This window comes from Molossus molossus, unplaced genomic scaffold, assembly GCF_014108415.1.
Source record: "Molossus molossus isolate mMolMol1 unplaced genomic scaffold, mMolMol1.p scaffold_m16_p_10, whole genome shotgun sequence".
NCBI classification, from domain to species: Eukaryota; Metazoa; Chordata; class Mammalia; order Chiroptera; family Molossidae; genus Molossus; species Molossus molossus.
In genome coordinates, this window is record NW_023425345.1 from 93,218,199 (window position 1) to 93,233,113 (window position 14,915).

General features: G+C 42.1%; 2 protein-coding genes across 3 annotated transcripts in view; both read left to right on the forward strand.

Annotated features, from left to right (window-relative positions):
- CCDC77 (coiled-coil domain containing 77) overlaps positions 1-14,915 on the forward strand; it is a 38,742-nt gene that overhangs the window by 6,234 nt on the left and 17,593 nt on the right. For both annotated transcript variants that reach the window (XM_036251731.1, XM_036251732.1), the window contains exons 3-5: positions 1,863-1,915; positions 6,143-6,386; positions 11,921-12,063. In XM_036251731.1, coding sequence (XP_036107624.1) covers positions 1,878-1,915; positions 6,143-6,386; positions 11,921-12,063 — 425 coding nt within the window. In that variant the 5' untranslated portion in view covers positions 1,863-1,877. The remainder of the gene's footprint in view (positions 1-1,862; positions 1,916-6,142; positions 6,387-11,920; positions 12,064-14,915) is intronic.
- On the forward strand, positions 1,922-3,792 carry LOC118623914 (RNA-binding motif protein, X chromosome-like). Its single transcript, XM_036251733.1, has one exon. It carries the CDS (start codon positions 2,134-2,136, stop codon positions 3,316-3,318), a length of 1,185 nt encoding a protein of 394 aa, XP_036107626.1. The 5' UTR covers positions 1,922-2,133; the 3' UTR covers positions 3,319-3,792.

A 14,915-nucleotide genomic window follows, 5' to 3' on the forward strand; every position in this document is an offset into this window, starting at 1 on the left:
CAAAAGTCTTCTTCAAAGGACTGAAGATTGTAAGCAGATATATACCAGGTAGAACAGGACATTACATCATCTCTTGACTGGCTCAAAATCAGAATGGACTGACAAACCATGATGATAAGAAAGCTTTCTTCAAAACTAATTAAAAAAAAGGAAACCTCTCCCATTTCCCTTCTCTCCCTACCACCCTCTTGCCTTTCTTTTCTCCCACTCTTTCCCTTCTCCCTCCCTCACCTTGGTATTCCTTCCCTGAGGTTGATCTTCCTGTAAATCTCTGAGATAAGATTATTCAAAGTGGAGGAATGTAAGATCTATCTTAGGAGCAGCTCTCAAGAGCACAGGAGCAGCAGTGCCTTTCCCTTCCCCCCAAGCTCTTCACCTTTTCTTTCTCTTTCCTAAGCTCCAAGGGCTCCTTTTTGCTTCTGGAACTTGTTTCCTGAGCCTACTCAGCCCAGTGGCTCACTTCTACTATTTCTGTAACTTTCTAAATAAACTTTCTCTAAAAAAAAAGAAAAATCTCATCAATTAAAGCTTATAAATAATATTTTTTCTTTCTTTAAAACAGTAGATACAGCACACCAAATAAAGATAATATCAATGGCTTTGTATTTATCTTAAATTTAGCATAATGGGTCCTCTACCTTAATTTCCACTTACTATCTCTTGCTTATTAGAAATTTTCTGCATCATCCTCTCCTATAATTTCAGCAGAAGGATTGTAAGTTTGTTTTGCATTGTTGCAGATGACCTTCATACTAAGGAGGCTTTTCTTTTTGTGCTTATCCATCTAAATATTAAATGCCATTCACATTTTATTTGAAAATAATAATGACAAAGAATACCTTACGAAAATTCAAATAATGAATAATGAAGTCATAGAACTTCAGGATTCAAAACTACTTAAAAAAATTTTTTTTTTCTTTATTGATTTTAGAGAGGAAGGAGAGAGAGATGGAAACATCAATGAGAGAGAACAATGATTGGCCGCCTCCTGCATGCCCCCCACTGGGGATCAGGCCCCCAACATGGGCATGTGTCCTGGCCAGGAATTGAACCAGTGACCTCTTGGTGCATGGGTCAAAGCTCAACCACTGAGCCACACTGGCCGGACCAAAACTACTTCAAAGAATAGTACTACACTCAGCGGTTAGAGTGTTGGCCCGCGGACCAGAGAGTCCCAGGTTCGGTTGTCACTAAGGGCACGTACCTCAGTTGCAGTTTGTCCCCGGCCCCAGTTGGGGTCGTGTGGGTGGCAGCCACTCGGTGTGTCTCTCACATTGATGTTTCTGTCTTCCTTCCTCTCTCCCTCCTGCTCTGTCTGAAGATAAAGGCAAAAATATCCTTGGGTGAGGATTTAAAAAAAAAGGAATAGTACTGCATTTTATTTTTTTATTATCCTCACCTGAGGACATTTTTTTCATTTTTTGTTCAGATAGAGTGGGAGGGAGAGAGAGAGAGAGAGAGAAATATCGACATGAAAGGGACACATCAAGTGGCTGCTACCCGCACAACCCAACCAGGGCTGGGGACAAACTGCAACTGAGGTACACGCTCTTAGCAGGAACCGAACCCAGGTCTCTCTGGACCGCAGGCCAATGCTCTAACCGCTGAGCCAAACTGGCCAGGGCTATTTTATTTATTTTTAAGTGCCCTTGACGAGTTGAACCTGCAACACATTGGTCTGCGGGCCGATGATTTAACTACCAAGCCAAACCGGCCAGGGCCTAGTACATACTACTGTACATTTTAAATCACTACATTCTCACCAGCTGGCACATGTAATGTTGGAGATAGAAGCAATCTGTATGTTCTATACTGTTTTGTTCTGTTCCTGCCCTCTCATTCTGAATTTTTGTGTTTGACAGGTGTGAAAAAACAGCATGAACTTTACCCCTACATGTACCCCTGTCTGCAGAAAGTAAGACATATGCTTATTTTTTGAGTTGTTAAAGAATCAAGACTTCTTCTAACCAAATAATAAATTTAATAAAAAAAGAGAGAGAGGCGCAGTAGTTCCAGCCGGTTCTCTCTTCTGTCTTCAGAGCTGGTGGCCCTCCCACCTGCTGAGCAGCTAGGAAGCTCCTGTCGGCGAGCTTGTAGGAGCTTAAAACCATCGTACCCCTCAACTCTCACCAGATGGGAAAAATGGTTGAAGCTGATCGCCCAGGAAAGCTCTTTATTGGCGGCCTCAATACAGAAACAAATGAGAAAGCCCTTGAAGCAGTATTTGGCAAATATGGACGAATAGTGGAAGTGCTCTTGATGAAAGATCGTGAAACCAACAAATCGAGGGGATTTGCTTTTATTACTTTTGAAAGCCCAGCAGATGCTAAGGATGCAGCCAGAGACATGAATGGAAAGTCCTTAGATGGAAAAGCCATCAAGGTAGAACAAGCCACTAAACCATCATTTGAAAGTGGTAGACGTGGACCACCTCCACCTCCAAGAAGCAGAGGCCCTCCAAGAGGTCTTAGAGGTGGAAGAGGAGAAAGTGGAGGAACCAGGGGACCTTTCTCACGTGGAGGGTACATAGATGATGGTGGCTATTCCATGAATTTTAACATGAGTTCTTTCAGGGGACCACTTCCAGTAAAAAGAGGACCACCACCGAGAAGCGGGGGTCCTCCTCCTAAAAGATCTGCTCCTTCAGGACCAGTTTGCAGCAGCAGTGGAATGGGAGGGAGAGCTCCTGTATCATGTGGGAGAGATAGTTATGGAGGCCCACCTCGAAGGGAACCCCTGCCTTCTCGTAGAGATGTTTATTTGTCCCCAAGAAATGATGGATATTATACTAAAGAGAGCTATTCAAGCAGAGATTACCCAAGCTCTCATGATACAAGAGATTATGCACCACCACCAAGAGATTATAGTTATCGTGATTACGGTCATTCTAGTTCACGCGATGACTATCCATCAAGAGGCTATCGTGATAGAGATGGCTATGTTCGTGATCGTGACTATTCAGATCATCCAAGTGGTGGTTCCTACAGGGATTCATATGACAGTTATGGTAATTCACGTAGTGCTCCACCTTCCCGAGGGCCCCCATCTTCTTATGGTGGAAGCAGTCGCTATGATGATTACAGCAGCTCACGTGATGGATATGGTGGAAGTCGAGATAGTTACTCAAGCAGCCAGAATGATCTCTACTCAAGTGCTCGTGATCGGGTTGGCAGACAAGAAAGAGGGCTTCCCCCTTCTATGGAAAGGGGGTACCCTCCTCCACATGATTCCTACAGCAGTTCCAGCCGTGGAGCACCAAGGGGTGGTGGCCGTGGAGGAAGCCGATCTGATAGAGGGGGAGGCAGAAGCAGATATTAAAAACAAAACTTTGGACCATTTTTCTGTTCAAAGAAACAAAAGTGGAACTTATTCTGTCATAATTACCCAAGGACTACTAAAAGAAAAAAATTGTGTTACCTTTTCAAAATTTTCCTGTTAAGTTCCCTTTTCATAATTATGTTCTTGTGAGGAAAAGTAAAACATGGTTAATCTTATGACAAGCAAATGTTAAGTGTGTTAAGGCTTTAAGGAAAAAATAAAAATAAAAGACTTCTGTAGCTTTAGTGCAAGTTAGTTTAGGAATTAGAAGGTTTTGGAAGCATACACCCAAACTCTGGATTTGAACTATATTAGACTTATTTCTCTATTCTTATTATGTTGAATTTAGGTTAAGACATAGGACATACTAAATGGTAATACCAGAGCCAGGCTGGTGTGGCTCAATTGGTTGAGCATCGTACCATGCACCAGGAGGTTGCTTGTTTGATTCTCGGTCAGGGCACATGCCTGAGTTTCGGGCTTGATCTTCAGTAGGGATTGTGTAGGAAGCAGCCAATTGATATTTCTCTCTCATCGATGTTTCTATCTCTCCCTCTCTCTGAAATCAATAAAAATATTTTTAAAAATCTGAATACCAGAATCTACATAGTTTTAGTGGTCCTAGAAGGGTGGCAGTGTACTTTAGATTACAGAGGGAAAAAACCAACATATACATGGGACTTGGAATTCTGGTTCTGCTGTCACCTTGCTGCATGACATGTCTTCCTCATCCTCATTGCCACGATTCCCATCTGCAGAATATCAGAAATACCTCTTAGCTCATCAACTATTCCCCAGTTCTGTTATAAGGCAACTGTCTTGGAAAACATGAAACATCAAGTAAAAGACTATTTTGCCACGAGTTTTTTTTTTTTTATAGATTTTAAATTGATTTTTAGAGAAACATATCGATGTGAGAGTAAAACTGCTCAGCTGCCTCCTGCATACCCTGCAGGATTGAGTCTGAAACCTGGGCCTATGCCCTTACCGGGAATCAAACTGGCAATCGTTCAGTAGGTGGGACAACACCCAGTCCACTGAGCCACCCTGGCCAGGGCTCTCATGAGCTTTTAATGATTGAGACAATATTAGATTTTTTTTCTTCATGTTAGCTGAAAGTACATTTTATTTTATTAGTTATTTTTTAATCCTCACCTGAGAATATGTTTCTATTTATCTTCAGATAGAGTGGGAGGGAGGGAGAGAGAGAAACATCGTTGTGAGAGAAATACATCGACTGGCCACCTCCTGTACAACCCCGACCAGGGGCAGGAGATGAACTGCAACCAAGGTATGTGCCCTTGACCAGAATCGAACCCTTGACTCATTGCTTCTTGGGCCAGAGCTCTTAACCACTGAGCAAAACCAACCAGGGCTATTAATTTTTTTTTTGGTGGTACATGCCCCTAGCGGGAACTGAACCCGGGACTCTCTGGTCTGCAGGCCAACGCTCAACTGCTGAGCCAAACTGGCCGGGGCACATTTTTTTTTTTTTAAATCCTCCCCCAAGGATATTTTTCTCTTTGTCTTCAGATAGAGTAGGAGGGAGAAAGAGGGAGAGAGACATGTACATGAGAGGGACCCATCAACTGGTTGCCTCCCACATGACCCCGGTCAGGGCCAGGGACAAACTGCCACCGAGGTACTGCCCTTGGCTGAAATCGAACCCGTGACTTGGTCCGCTGGCCGACGCTCTACTGCTGAGCCAAACCAGCGAGAGCTATTTATTTTTAATTGATTTTAAAGAGAGGAAGGGAGAGAATTCGCTCTCTGACGAACCATTGCCTTCTGTACGTGCCCTGACTGGGGAATTGAACCCGCCATCTTAGTGTGTAGGATGATGGACACTCCAGCCAACTAGCCACACTGGCCAGGGCTGAAAGTACATTTAAAAAAATTTTTTTTTCTTTATTGATTTTTAGAGAGAGAAAAAGGGAGAGGGAGGGAGAGAGAAGGAAACATTGATGAAAGAGAACATCGATTGGCTGCCTCCTACACACCTTCACATTGGGGATTTGGCCCACAACCTGGGCATGTGCCCTGACCAGGAATCGAACTGGCAACTTCTTGTTGCATGGTTTGATGCTCAACCACTGAGCCACACTGGCCAGGCTAAAAATACATTTGAATATCTCTTCTATACATGCTCACTTATTATAAGTGCTGATCATAATCTTCATTAACTACAACTTGGCTTTTGCTATCAAGTTTCTTCACTCTGCTGTCTGTTTTGTTACCTTGTAAATTGCCATTAGTTAGCCAAAAGGGATTAATTTTCACATGAGGGTTTCTTCACTTTAGCTTCAGTTATTTTCTAACTTTCATTGTTTTAGCTTAAAAACACTTCTTGTCCAACCTTTTATTACCCTTATATCTTGTCTAGTCTTGGTCTAATGTAATTCAAATGTCTCCAGTGGTAGTGATTAGGATCTGATGTGTTTGTGTGATTAATAACTTGGCTGTATTTCCTAATGCTGGCTCTTGTATAATGTTACTATGAACATTTTCTTATATATCACTTTGTGTATATGTGCATGAGTTTCCTAGAACAAGAGAAATTGCAGTTTTACTAGATTTTGCCAAATCATTATCTGTAGTTTCATCAAGTTATACTTCAGCAGTGTATAATTGTTCCTGTTGGTGTATGTCTTATAGTATTAAACTTTCCAACTGTTATTATCTGGTCTCACTTGATGTTCCATTTTTTTAATGAATTTTAAAAATTAATTATATACATTTTAAGAACATAAACATCTCTTTAAGAAATTATGTTTTATAAATGTTAAGATAGTTTAACGAATAAGTCCTTTCTAATTTCACATAGGCCAACAACTCTTTCCAAACATGGTGCTGCATGTGGCCTCAGTGGTTCCACCAGGTGGAAGGGAGTGTCTTTCTCAGATTCAGTGGAGTCAACTCCTTTGCCTTCCATTGAAGATCGTCTGGCTGTCCTCTGCCCTTCTCAGGAGCTTCTGGAATATTATCAAAAGAAGATGGCTGAGTGTGAGGCAGAAAATGAAGATCTGTTGAAGAAACTGGAACAATACAAAGAAGCTTGCGAAGGACAGGTAAAAAAGAGATGATGCGTGCCGTTTTAGGATTCTGATTAAGTGTATTCATGACAGAGAACATCTAGAAGTGCCAGCTTGTATCACCAGCAAATATTTTTCAATTCCCTTCTACCCCAGCCTAAGCTACCTACTTTGGGTCCCTTATTGGACCATAATCCCCCCAAACTGCTCCACCTCTAAAATCTTAAACTCTGACATCTCAGTCTCTCTTATGCTTCTAGTTCTTTTACTCCTGTACACCTGACTTTATTATTACCTCCATGGCTCCTTGACTTTTCAGTTTCCCAAATGTTGTATATCAGTTTCTGACATTATATCCTTCCCTTCTAACCTGAATCCCATCATGCTTCACTTCAGTAAATCTGTACTGCCTGCACATGATCCCTTGCTTATTCTTTTGCTCCACCTACATATCTAAAACCCTAGCTATAATTGAATCCTAGTCTCTTGGAGCAGGGTTTGTCAACCTTGGCACTACTGACATTTTGGCCTTGGTAATTCTTTTTTTTTTTTTTAAATCCTCACCCGAGGACATTTTTCCATTTTTTGTTCAGATAGAGCGGGAGAGAGAGAGAGAAACATCGATGTGAAGGGACACATCGAGTGGCTGCCACCCGCACGACCAACCAGGGCCGGGGACAAACTGCAACCAAGGTACGTGCCCTTAGCGGGAACCGAACCCGGGTCTCTCTGTACCGCAGGCCGATGCTCCCACCGCTGAGCCAAACCGGCCAGGGCAGCCTTGGTAATTCTTTATTGTGGGGTATATCCCATGAATTGTAGGATGTTTAGCAGCATCCTTGGCTTCTACTTACTAGATACCAGTAGCACACATACACACCCACCTACCCTAACCCCACCCCCAGTTTTGACCATCAAAAGTGCCTACAGACATTGCCATATTTCTCCTGGGACACAGGCAAAATTGCCCCTAGTTGAGAACCACTGTCCTAGAAAGGTCCCAAATCATTATAAAATAAATACATAATAAACAAATTATCTGTATCCTGTCACTACACAACAATTTCCTCACCTATCCCTAGTCAGTTCCTGTTCCCTCCCCATCTGTGCTGTACCTTCCCTACTCTCTTGCAGCCTGCAACCCCATCTTACCGGTCTCTCCTCAGGCTACCTTGCTTCCTGGTTCACAGAGGAAATGCCAGCTGTTGTGCATGACTCCTTCCCACTCATCCACACTGTCACCTACATGTGTCTGTTGCTCTTCTTACTGCTTCAGGGGCAGGATGTCACAGCCTCTTCAGGCTGAATTGGTCCAACACTCCCTGGCCCTCATCCCTTTTTCCTCCTAAGAAACCCTTCTTTAGCATCTCTCTTCTCTTTGTGTTTATTTTTTTTATTATTTTTTTAAAATATATTTTTATTGCTTTTAGGGGGAGAGGCGGGGGGGGGGGAGAGACACTGATGTGAGAGAGAAACATCAGCTGGTTGCCTTCCACACACACCCCAACCAGGGATTGAACTGGAAACCTCGGCATGTGCCCTGACTATGAATTGAACCAGCAACATTTTGGTGGTGTAGGATGAACCACACCCACCAGGACTGTTTTGTTTTATTTTTTTTATTCCTCACCCGAGGATATTTTTCTACTTATTATCAGATAGAGTTGGAAGGAGGGAGAGAGAGAGAGAGAGAAACATTGATGGGATAGAGCCACATCGACAGGTTGCCTCGCGCATGACCCGACCAGGGCCAGAGACGAACTGCAACCCAGTTACATGCCCTTGACTGGAATCGAACCTGGGACTCATTGATCCACGGCTGACGCTCCAACCTTTGAGCAAACTGGCCAGGGCCTGGTTTTATTTTTAACTTCGTCTTTAACATGGGCTTTTTCTCCTCAGTACTGTGTATGAACATACTCAAGTCTTTCCCGACTTAAAAAAAAATTCTTGAGTTGTGCTTTCCCTCTAACTACTCTGTTATGTAAATAGCTTTTTCTTTTCCTAGCCCCACTTCTAGAATTATTTGACTTTATCACCCACTCATGACTCTGTGACTGCAGTTTGGTCTCTCTCCTTACTGTTCACTAGAACTACTCTTGTGGTCCCTTCTGCCAAAATGATCTATTCTCTTGGTGACCTCTGCAGTATCTGTCAATAGTGACCTCTGCTTTCTGAAAAGTCTCTTCCTTTCTTGATATCTGTGTCATATTTCTTTTCCAGGTTTTTTAAAATTTATTTTTCTTTATTGATTTTTAGAGAGAGAGGAAGGGAGAGGGAAAGAGAGATAGAGACATTGATGAGAGAGAACATCAATTGGCAGCCTCCCACAAGCCCCCCACTGGGGATTGGCCCACAATTTGGGCATGTGCCCTGACCGGGAATCGAACTGGCGACCTCTTGGTGCATGGGTTGATGCTCAACCACTGAGCCATACTGGCTGGGCTCTTTCCCAGTTTTTATCTTAATTATCAGTCTCCATTAACAGTTCCCCTTCCTTAATCTTTAATGTCAACATTCTTGCAGATTCCACCATAAATGATCTTATTTTTATCCATACTACTATATATGGAATGATAACATCCAAAATAGCTAACCCGAGTCTTTTCTACTGAGCTCCATGTTAATGTGTTTATATCTAAAGTAATCTCCCTTTTTCTGTTTCTTTCTTTCTTTTTTTTAATCCTCACCAGAGGATATTTTTCTATTTAGCTTCAGACAGAGTGGGAGAGAAGGAAAGAGAGAAACACCGGTGTGAGAGGAACATATTGACCGGTTGCCTCCCACACTACCCCGACCAAGGCTGGAGATGAACCGCAACCAAGGCATGTGCTCTTGACCAGAATTGAACCCGAAACTCTTCGGTGTGTGGGCTGATGCTCCAGCCACTGAGCCAAACCAGCCAGGGCTAATCTCCTTTTCAACTCTGCACACATACATATCATTTTCCTTCCCTCCATTTCTTATCTCAACTTTGTCTTACTAAATGGTATGATTGCCTATAATTCTGCCCAGCTCTCATATTCAATCATTTAGTAAGTTCCATTGATTCTGCTTTCTAAATATCCCTTAATTCATTCCAGTATCTTCATCATATTTCCTCAACACTTGTTCAAACTCTTGTTATAGCTCACTTACATTATTACAATATCCTCTTTAAACAGTATGCCAGCCTCCAGTCTCATACCTCTTCTGTCTGCCTCTTTTCACTCTAGTAATGCTGAAACGCTTGTAGTTGTCCAACATTTAAGACTCTTTGATGGTTCTGTATTTACTGTTTTGTTTTTTTTTTCCCTGAGAGTACTCACCCTCATCTTGTCTCTAGCATTCTTCATGTTTCAGGTTTCAACTTTTTCTTTTTTATTTTATTTTATTTTATTTTTTTATCCTCACCCGAGGACATTTTTCCATTTTTTGTTCAGATAGAGTGGGAGGGAGAGAGAGGAACAGAGAGAGAGAGAGAAACATCGATGTGAAAGGAACACATCGAGTGGCTGCCACCCGCACGACCGACCAGGGCCGGGGACAAACTGCAACCGAGGTACATGCCCTTAGCGGGAACCGAACCCGGGTCTCTCAGGACCGCAGGCCGACGCTCTAACCGCTGAGCCAAACTGGCCAGGGCAACTTTTTCTTTTTTAAATCCTCACCCAATGATATGCTTTTTATTGATTTTAGAGAGAGAGGAAGGGGGAGAGAGGAAGGGGGAGAAAGAAAGAAGCATTGCTGTGAGAGAGAAACGTTGATTGGTTGCCTCTCATATGTACCCCAACTGGGGATGGAACCTGAAACTTAGGTGTGTGCCCTGATCCAAAATCGAACCCACAACCTTTTGGTGTATGAGATGATGCTCCAATCAATTGAGCCACCTGGCCAGGGCCAAGTTTCAGCACTCTTTTTCTTTGTTTTAAATATGTTTTTATTGATTTCAGAGAGTGGAGGGAGAGGGAAAGAGAGAGAGAAACATCAGTTGGCTGCCTCCTGCATTCCCCATGCTGGGAATCAAGCCCACAACCCAGGCTTGTGCCCTGACTGGTAATCAAACTTACGACCTGCTGGTGGATGGGACGAAGCTCAAGCAACTGAGCCACACCAGCTGGGCCCAAGTTTCAACTTTTTGATGGTAGTCTCAGACTTCCAAAAAAAGCTTCAGAGATTTATTCCTGCTGTACTTTACCCCTCTACCATTTTACCAGACATGTTCCTCTGTTAAATAATTATTTCAACTGTTTGCACGTCTGTCTCTCCACAAAATTCCTCAGCTCTAGGCAGGAAACATACCTTTTTATCTTTGTGTTCTAAAATCTCATACTGCTTATTGAATAGAAAGCATTTTTTTAAAATTGTGGCTAGGCCTGGCCGGTGTGGCTCAGTGGATTGAGCATCGTGCTATGGACTGAAAGGTCCTTTTTCAATAACTGGTCAGGGCACATGCCTGGGTTTTGGGCTCCATCCTCGATAGGGAGCAGGCAAGAGGCAGCCAATCGATGTTTCTCTCTCTCTCTCCCTTCATCTCTCTAAAAAAATCAATAAGCCCTGGCCGGTTTGGCTCAGTGAGTGGTTAGAGCGTCAGCCCACAGACCAGTGAGACCCAGGTTCGAGTCCTGCCAAGGGCACATACCTCCGTTGCGGTTTGTCCCCGGCCCTGGTTGGGGTCACACAGGAGGCAACCCGTCGATGTGTCTCTTGCATCAATGTTTCTCTCTCTCCCCCTCTCTCCCTCCCTCCTAATCTGTCTAAAGATAAATGGAAAAATGTCCTCGAGTGAGCATAAAAAAATAAAAATAAAAAAATCAATTAAAACATATTTTAAAAGTGTGGCTAGAACAGGTGAATGATCTGGCATTCTAGTTTCTGTAGTCTGTAAAAAGACGATAGGAAAGCTTTGACATTGTGTGCAAACATCATACTCGCCCTGTAGCTTTTAAATTCAAGTGTATATACAACTTATTGTTATCATTTGAAGTCTTTATTGGTGAAACCACATTGTAATATTTCTACAAATACTCGCTCTTCCATAATCCAATAAGAGACACTCCTGTGAAACTCAGTATCTTTTCTTTTTGTTGTTGTTTATTCTTACCCGAGGACACGTTTGCATGTATCTTCAGATAGAGCGGGAGGGAGAGGAAGGAAGAGAGAAAGAGAAAGATCGATGTGAGAGAGACACATCAAGTGGTTGCCACCCACATGACCCCAGCCGGGGCCGGGGACAAACAGTAACCGAGGTACATGCCCTGAGTGGGAACTGAACCCAAGACTCTTTGGTCCGTGGGCCGATGCTCTAACCACTGAGAAAACTGGCCAGGGCTCTTTCTTTTTTTTTAATATATGTTTTTATTGATTTTTTTAGAGAGGAAGGGAGAGTGTGATAGAAACATCGATGTGAAAGAGAAACATCAATCAGTTGCCTCCTTCACACCCCCTACTGGGGGTCGAGCCTACAACCTGGGCATGTGCTCTGACCAGGAATCGAACCGGGACCTCTCAGTCCATGGGATGGTACTCAATCCACTGAGCCACACTGGCCGGGCAAAACTCATTATCTTTTCAACTCTTTTTTTTCCCAGCACAAACTAGAGTGGGATTTACAGCAGAGGGAGGAAGAGATTGCTGAATTACAGAAAGCTCTAAGTGATATGCAAGTCTGCCTCTTCCAGGAACGGGAACATGTTTTGCGCCTCTACTCAGAAAATGACCGACTGCGAATCAGGTACCAAGTAGGAGGAGGGAAATGTGGGAGTTATATTTCTAAATTACACTAAATAAGTTTCTCTGTGGTAATTCTTCTAGGTTGTATTTCCCAGGAAAAAGACTCTGAGATGGAGTTTTGCCTGCAGGTTGGTTAGTAGGGAGGTTCTCAAGAATAGCATCTATGAGAAGACTTGAGCAGGGGAAGAATTTGAAGTGTTATGCAGTGGTAACAGGCTTTAGTCAACCCTACAGAGAGCTCTGAGGCTGGGACGCCCTTTCAGAGACAAAGAAGTCAGACTTTAGTACTTCCACAGTGATGGGTCATTTGAGTTAGGCAGCCACCAGGGAGGGGCTGTAAACTTGGGAGAGGCAGCCCCCTTCAGCCAAAGGCAGTTCCTGAGGGATAGGTATCTTGGTCCTGAAGGTGGCATCTGAGTAGTGTTCCACAGCATCCACTATAGTACACTTTTTTTTTAATGATTTTTTATTTTTCAAGTACAGTTGATGTACAATATCATATTAGTTTCATGTGTACAACCCAGTGATTAGACATTTATTTAACTTAAGAAGTGATCAACCCAATAAAACTAGTACCCACCTGGCACCATATACAGTTATTACAGTATTATTGACTGTATTCCTTATGCTGTACTTGACATCCCATGACTATTCTGTAACTACCAATTTGTACTTCTTAAGCCCTTCATGTTTTTCACCCATCCCCCAAATCCCCTCCCATCTGGCAACCTTCAAAATGTTTTATCTATGAGTTTGTTTCTATTCTGCTTGTTTATTTTATTCTTTTTTTTTTTTTTTTTTATCCTCACCCGAGGACATTTTTCCATTTTTTGTTCAGATAGAGTGGGAGGGAGAGAGAGAGGGAAGGAGGGAGAGAGAGAGAGAGAGAGAGAAGAAGAGAGAGAGAGAGAGAAACATCGACGTGAAAGGGACACATCGAGTGGCTGTCACCCGCACGACTAATCGGGGCCGGGGACAAACTGCAACCGAGGTACGTGCCCTTAGCGGGAACCGAACCCGGGTCTCTCTGGACCGTAGGTCGATGCTCTAACCGCTGAGCCAAACCGGCCAGGGCTATTTTATTCTTTAGATTCCATATATACATGAAATCATATGGCATTTTTCTTTTTCTGTATGATTTATTTCACTAAGCACAGTACCTTCTAGATCTATTTATGTTGTTGCAGGTGGCAAGATTTCATTCTTTTTTATGGCTGAGTCATATTCCATTGCATATATGCATCACTTTTTTATCCATTCATCTATTGATGGACATTTGGGTTGCTTCCATATCTTGGCCATTGTAAATAATGCTGCAGTGAACACATGGATGCATATGGTCTTTTCGGGTTAGTGTTCTGGCTTTCTTTGGATAAATAATGAGAAGTGGAACTGGCTGGATCAAATACTATTTCTATGTTTAAATTTTTTTGAGGCATAATACTGTTTTCCATACTAGTTGTACCATTTTACATTCCTACCAGCAATGCACAAGGGTATTACTTTTTTCATATGCACAACAGCACTTGTTTTCTATTTTTTAAAATAATAGCCATCATAATGGGTGTGAAGTGGAAACTCATTGTGATTTTGATTTGCATTTCCATAATTAGTGATATTGGGCATTTTCACATGCTTATTGGTCATTCATAGAGAAATATCTATTCAAGTACTTTGGCTATTTTTTGAATTGGATTGTTTCTTTTCGTGTTTACTTTTAAAAGTTTTATTATTGTTGTTTAGTTATATATTTTACATATTAATCCCTTATAAGATGAGTGATTTGTAAATGTTTTCTCCCATTCTGAGGGTTGTCATTTTACTCTGTTGATAGTATTCTTTGATGCACAAGTTTTAATTTCCATATAGTCCAATTTGTATATTTTTCTCTTTGTTGTTTCTGCTTTTGGTGTCATATTCAAGAAATCATTGCCACCAATGTCACTATATTTTTCTTCTAACAGTTTTATAATTTTAGCTCTTACATTTAAATCTTTGATCAATTTTGAATTAATCTGTGTATGTGTTGTTAGGTAAACAACTTCATTCTTTTGCATATTGATCTTCAGTTTTCCTAGACCATCTGTTGAAAAGACCGTCTTTTCCCATTGAAAGTTGAAAGTCATTTGACTATATATGTGGGACTTATTTCTGAGCTCTCTATTTTATTGTCTGTCTCTCATTATGCCAGTACCACACTGTTTTGATTATTGGAACTTTGTGGTAAGTTTTGAAATAAAGAATTATGAGTTTTCAAACTTTTTTTAAACTCTCACCCGAGGACATATTTATTCAGATAGAGGGGGAGGGAGAGAGAGGAAGAGAAAGAGAGAGAGAAACATCCATGTGAAAGGGTCACATCGAGTGGCTGCCACTGCACGACCAACCAGGGCCAGGGACAAACTGCAACTGAAGTACACGCCCTTAGTGGGAACCAAACTCGGATCTCTCTGGACCGCAGTTCAATGCTCTAACCACTGAGCCAAACCAGCTAGGGCCACCTTTTTTTTTTTTTAAAGATTGTTTTGACTATTTGGAGTTTCCTGAGATTCCATATGAATTTTAGGATGGATTTAAAATTTTTATTATTATTTTTAGACAGAGAGGAAGGGAAAAAGAGATAGAAACATCGATGTGAGAGAGAAACATTGATCAGCTGCCTCCTGCATGCTCCCCACTGGAGATTGAGCCCACAACTTGGGCATGTGTTCTGATCGGGAATCAAACCAGGACCTCTCAGTCCATGGGATGATGCTCAATCTACTGAGCCTCACTAGCCAGGCAGATTATTTTATTTTTGCAAAAAATATCATTGGGATTTTGATAGGAATTGTACTGAATCTGTAGATTGCT

Bases quoted from the DNA above. Each gene is read 5' to 3' on its own strand.
- LOC118623914 (XM_036251733.1), top strand. From the start codon at position 2,134: ATGGGAAAAATGGTTGAAGCTGATCGCCCAGGAAAGCTCTTTATTGGC.